The sequence below is a fragment of the Coregonus lavaretus genome (assembly GCF_964263955.1).
Source record: "Coregonus lavaretus genome assembly, contig: HAP1_SCAFFOLD_334, whole genome shotgun sequence".
NCBI classification, from domain to species: domain Eukaryota; kingdom Metazoa; phylum Chordata; class Actinopteri; order Salmoniformes; family Salmonidae; genus Coregonus; species Coregonus lavaretus.
Genome location: NW_028160098.1, coordinates 503,513 through 509,654, shown reverse-complemented (window position 1 = coordinate 509,654; position 6,142 = coordinate 503,513). Strand labels below are relative to the sequence as shown.

The window sequence follows — 6,142 nt, the reverse complement described above, 5'->3', positions numbered from 1 at the left end:
CACTTTCAATTGATCCATTTTAGGTAATAAGCTTCTAGTGGATTGGAGCTTCAAGAGTCTGTGTAACCAATAGAGTCAGAGTCCTGAGTGTGGGAACAAACATAGTCTGTCCCACGGTCGGGTAAACAAGCAAGTTCATAGTCAACAAAGCATGCATCATGAGTCATGAGGCAAATAGCATAAAGCACAATAAAAAAATATAACGACTTGGGGCTAGTCATTGTAAGTTCAAAGAGTCACTCGCCCCAACAAAATAACTTGAGAAAGTGGCTCTCTATGAGTCCAGTAGGCTATAAAAGTATGAGATATACTAGTTAATTTAAGTGTTTCTGAGTAATCTCACATAGTAAGCTTTACAAGTTAATTAGCCTACATAAAATTCCTACCAGTCCAAAGTCTGCGGTGTGTGCTGGAGGTGAGCGAAAGCTCGGGAGAGAGGGGGGAGTGTGGCGGGGGTACCTTTACCAGACAGGGGGAGACAGGCAAGGGCAGACGGTGAACAGATCGCCAGGTGGGATCCAAGCAGCAGTGCAACGGCAGTAGGTGTCACACCCGCTTGGGAGAAGATTTTTCGGGAGGCTGAGTAGGAGAGGAGGCGTTCAACCTTACCCGACAGGTGCGTGGTGGAGTAGATACAAACGTCAGAAGCGAAAAGCTTGTTTAAAATTGGCTTGAGTTTTGATATTCGCCATACATTCGGGCCATCAAACATCACTATCTCGTATGACTGGTATATGTGAACTCCCTCTCCCCCATGCCAACACCAATCCAATGCTTTTACATTTGAGAGGAGTAGTAAAGGAATGATACACTTCAGGAGGAAGGAGAGATTATTGGGACACACCCATGGAGTGATGATAGAGGGATGTGAAAGAGGAGAGAGGTAATGGTTGGACTTGACTTATTTATTCTCTCATTAGACTTATTCTGTTTCAATAACATAACTGCATAACACAAAATAATCACATTTTCAGATTTATTCTTGCAATAAAGAAAAACGGTATTATAAGTCTCCATAAAATGTACAGTTCATTCCATAGTTTAACATGGGAAATGCTCACTGCCTCCCATAAGAGTCATTGAAGCGTTGGATGAGATAGGACCCTGCCTTCACCAGGGGATATTTGTTGGACCCGTCACAACAGGTGAGGAGGGCCTCGTCGTCCGGCTGCACAAAGAAAGCCAGGGACTGCCTTGTGCTCCAGTCTCCAGCAGGGGGCAGCAAAACCCTATGGACCTGAAAGGGAAAGTGAGGAGTAAAAACCTAAGGTGAATTTACATTGATGTTTCCATAGAGACCCCCAAACCCCCCCCCCCCCCCCGTTTGAGTTTACACTGCTGCTACCTGCTGTTTATTATCCATGCATAGTCACTTTACAAATGACCTCAACTAACCTGTACCCCCACACATTGACTGGCAGAGCTACTCCACCTCAAGAATGACCCCCTGTATATAGCCTCCTTATTGTTATGTCATTTTATTGTGTTACTTTTTGATTTGATTTGTTTTTAAAATTTTGTTTATTTCGTAAATATTTTCTTAACTCTATTTCTTGAACAGCATTGTTGGTTAAGGGTTTGTAAGTAAGCATTTCACGGTAAGGTCTACACCTGTTGTATTCGGTGCATGTGACAAATGTAATTACATTTTATTTTATTTGATTTGAAAATGGCACCATCTAGAAAGATGGCATTTAGAGGTATGGAGAAACAAGATTCACACAACAGAGCTGACCACAACTGGACTGGACTGGCTGGGATATTTTCTTTACACATTGTCCTTTCAAGGATGGTTCCAGAACTTGGCTTGACTCAGCTCTGTAGTGTTAGCCAGCCCAGTTTGGCCCTGCTTGACTCAGCTCTGTAGTGTTAGCCAGCCCAGTTTGGCCCTGCTTGACTCAGCTCTGTAGTGTTAGCCAGCCCAGTTTGGCCCTGCTTGGCTTGACTCAGCTCTGTAGTGTTAGCCAGCCCAGTTTGGCCCTGCTTGGCTTGACTCGGCTCTGTAGTGTTAGCCAGCCCAGTTTGGCCCTGCTTGGCTCAGCTCTGTAGTGTTAGCCAGCCCAGTTTGGCCCTGCTTGACTCAGCTCTGTAGTGTTAGCCAGCCCAGTTTGGCCCTGCTTGGCTTGACTCAGCTCTGTAGTGTTAGCCAGCCCAGTTTGGCCCTGCTTGGCTTGACTCAGCTCTGTAGTGTTAGCCAGCCCAGTTTGGCCCTGCTTGACTCAGCTCTGTAGTGTTAGCCAGCCCAGTTTGGCCCTGCTTGACTCAGCTCTGTAGTGTTAGCCAGCCCAGTTTGGCCCTGCTTGACTCAGCTCTGTAGTGTTAGCCAGCCCAGTTTGGCCCTGCTTGACTCAGCTCTGTAGTGTTAGCCAGCCCAGTTTGGCCCTGCTTGGCTTGACTCAGTTCTATAGTGACAAACCTTCATCGGTGTGTTGGAGGGGATCAGTCTGATCAAGGAGAGGCGCAGAATCACTGATCTGGACCACTTAGTGAGTCAATATTTCAGATGCAAGTGGATTTGTAGATTAGTGAGTCTGTGCAGTTCACCGCAATGGATTTGATCTAAAACATGCACAATGTCATGAAGACCACTGCTACTCCATAGAATGAAACCATCCCCTATGAGGACTAATGACCAACTCTGAAACTCACCACACTATGCTGTACTGACAGCATCATCATCACACTAGCATTAATGTTCACACTCTGGGGCTCATTTGTCCACATTTAAACTGGTCTAGGTCTCCTTACAGGTGAGACACATTTAAACTGGTCTAGGTCTCCTTACAGGTTAGACACATTTAAACTGGTCTAGGTCTCCTTACAGGTGAGACACATTTAAACTGGTCTAGGTCTCCTTACAGGTGAGACACATTTAAACTGGTCTAGGTCTCCTTACAGGTTAAGACACATTTAAACTGGTCTAGGTCTCCTTACAGGTGAGACACATTTAAACTGGTCTTGGTCTCCTTACAGATGAGACACATTTAAACTGGTCTAGGTCTCCTTACAGGTGAGACACATTTAAACTGGTCTAGGTCTCCTTACAGGTGAGACACATTTATACTGGTCTAGGTCTCCTTACAGGTGAGACACATTTAAACTGGTCTAGGTCTCCTTACAGGTGAGACACATTTAAACTATTGGTCTCCTTAGAAGTGTAGATTCTGTGTGGAGAAATTACCCGGCTCTTCACAAGCATTTCACCACAGCAGCTGAGGATGCCTCCCACGACGGCGTGACCATCACAGCTATATTGGCCTTGCCATGGGGATATCCTCGCATGTGTTTGTTAACAATCTAGGTCTTATGTGTCATGCACTTCAACAACTATCTGAATTGTCACTCGAGCTCCAAAAGAGAGACTGCACAATTATTACTGCACACAGGGCAGTCACCAGGGAAGTGATGGTGTTATTACTGCACACAGGGCAGTCACCAGGGAAGTGAGGGTGTTATTACTGCACACAGGGCAGTCACCAGGGAAGTGAGGGTGTTATTACTGCACGCAGGGCAGTCACCAGGGAAGTGATGGTGTTATTACTGCACACAGGGCAGTCACCAGGGAAGTGATGGTGTTATTACTGCACACAGGGCAGTCACCAGGGAAGTGATGGTGTTATTACTGCACACAGGGCAGTCACCAGGGAAGTGAGGGTGTTATTACTGCACACAGGGCAGTCACCAGGGAAGTGAGGGTGTTATTACTGCACACAGGGCAGTCACCAGGGAAGTGAGGGTGTTATTACTGCACACAGGGCAGTCACCAGTGGACAATACAGGATACAGCCAGTTCATAGAGGAGCTGAAGGTGCTTTATGCTCAATACTGGCCAGAGGATGCAGGAGCACTGTATGGAGAAACAGTGATAGAATCTCTCTGCCAGAGGTTTGGCATTGGCAGTCCACGTACGGTCATACGGGCCTACAGGCAGTACATGGACACTGATCGTAATGATAAAGGAGACTTTCCAGATGGACTTAAAGAGATGTTGATGGAGGTCAGTACCATCCCTATCTCCAGATGGACTTAAAGAGATGTTGATGGAGGTCAGCACCATCCCTATCTCCAGATGGACTTAAAGAGATGTTGATGGAGGTCAGCACCATCCCAATCTCCAGATGGACTTAAAGAGATGTTGATGGTGGTCAGCACCATCCCCATCTCCAGATGGACTTAAAGAGATGTTGATGGAGGTCAGCACCATCCCCATCTCCAGTGCAGAAGGCCAGCAGGGATTTTCTCAAATGAATCTGATTTGCACCTCAACCCGCGCCTCTCTGCATACCTCCACCATATCAGGGCTACTCTTTCTGAACCTTGTTGGCCCACCCCTGACCAAATTCAACCCAGTCCCCTATGTGAGGTCATGGATTGCTAAAGGACCCAGATGTGTCACAGACACCAGGAGCAAAACAAGAGATAGGGAGGAGAAGACGCACCAGGAAATGGCCGTGTTGTGGAAGGTTCTGGAAAACTTTACAAACTTGTTCTGTCCTGTGAAGTTAATCTGAATATGCGCTTCATATTATCAGATAGGCAGGAGGCCTATATACTATAATATGTGTTCTGCTGTAGCATACATTGATTTATTTTATTTGAAGTATATTCTGATATCAAATCAAATGTTTGTCCTACAGTGATGTCTTGAAAAGTATATGAAATGTGAGTATTGTAAGCCCCACCTCTGAGTATATGAAATGTGAGTCTTGTAAGCCCCACCTCTGAGTATATGAAATGTGAGTCTTGTAAGCCCCACCTCTGAGTATCTGTTCATATGCATATGGAGGGTGTTCTGCAGTGACACCTAAAAATGTTGCTGTACATTGATGTCTTGAAAATTAGGCTGTAAGAAATTCAGACTTGTAAGCCCCACAGCTACACTTGAGTATGTGGGCATAGTATATGTTGGAGACAAACGCGTGGCCGACGCGTGACAGTGGCTGTGTGAGAAGCACGCCTGTATCTCTCACATAACTAGAATGAGATTCACTTTCTATGATCTCTCTCCCTCTCTGCTCTGATAGACAGGAGCCTGAACTCTCATCTCTCAAGCGTTGCACTTCATCATTTATTTAGACTCTATGCTGGAGGCCACCAAAATATTGGATCAACTTCCAAATATTGTTTTACAAAAGAGAGAGAGAGAGAGATAGGCTTTTGGCACGAGTGCATCGGCCATCACCAGTGAGGGAGCTGTGCATCGTTGGGTGAGTCAGTGAAACTGGAAAGCATTTTTAGGACTATAATTTCCTCCTCATATTGTAGCCTACAATATGTGTCTCCACACACCTAGGCCTCGGCTATTGATGGATTCAAGACAAGGTCGTTTTTATTGATCTGTGATTCTCAGTTTGTCAGTGTAGCCTGCCATTTCCATCATTTGTGTGGTATTAACAAATACTCCAAAGTCTCGTCATGTAAAATCACATAGAATTGCATGAAATGCGTTTCTAAAAGGCCAACATTTTCTCGGCCATTAAGCTACTAAAAATGTCCCCCATGTGTCCAACTTCTGGAAGTGCCTCTACTCTACTGCTCTATGCCACTACCCAAATGTGATGATATGAATGCAATGCTTTATCATAAAGGATATATATATTTTTATGCATTCCAGTACCTCAGATCCCCCAGGTCACCACCCTCTCCTGCTCACTGTTTGTAAAATAAGGTGCAGGACGGCAGATTAATTCCCTTCAGTGATATTACTTGCTGACACGTTTTGGAGAAAGCTTCTTCGTCAAAGCACTATTGTAAACAGGGTTAGAATGTTACAAATACACATTGACATTGAAAGGGAAGCATGATTATAGATTCACATTTAAAATCCTCAGAATTCATACAGTATAGAACACCATATAGAAGACATAGACATATCATTACATACAGTATAGAACACCATATAGAAGACATAGACATATCATTACATACAGTATAGAACACCATATAGAAGACATAGACATATCATTACATACAGTATAGAACACCATCTAGAAGACATAGACATATCATTACATAGAGTATAGAACACCATATAGAAGACATAGACATATCATTAAATACAGTATAGAACACCATATAGAAGACATAGACATATCATTACATACAGTATAGAACACCATATAGAAGACATAGACATATCATT

At 44.3% G+C, this 6,142-nt stretch overlaps 1 protein-coding gene across 1 annotated transcript in view; it reads right to left on the bottom strand.

The window, feature by feature from the left end:
- Nucleotides 1–1,057: 1,057 nt before the first annotated feature.
- The window catches only part of LOC311122154 (uncharacterized protein), a gene marked incomplete at both ends in the record, with an annotated part of 314,006 nt that continues 308,921 nt past the window's right edge, over nt 1,058–6,142 (bottom strand). The window contains one exon of the mRNA XM_084196556.1: nt 1,058–1,237. Within this exon, the coding sequence (XP_084052682.1) occupies nt 1,058–1,237 (180 nt within the window). The remainder of the gene's footprint in view (nt 1,238–6,142) is intronic.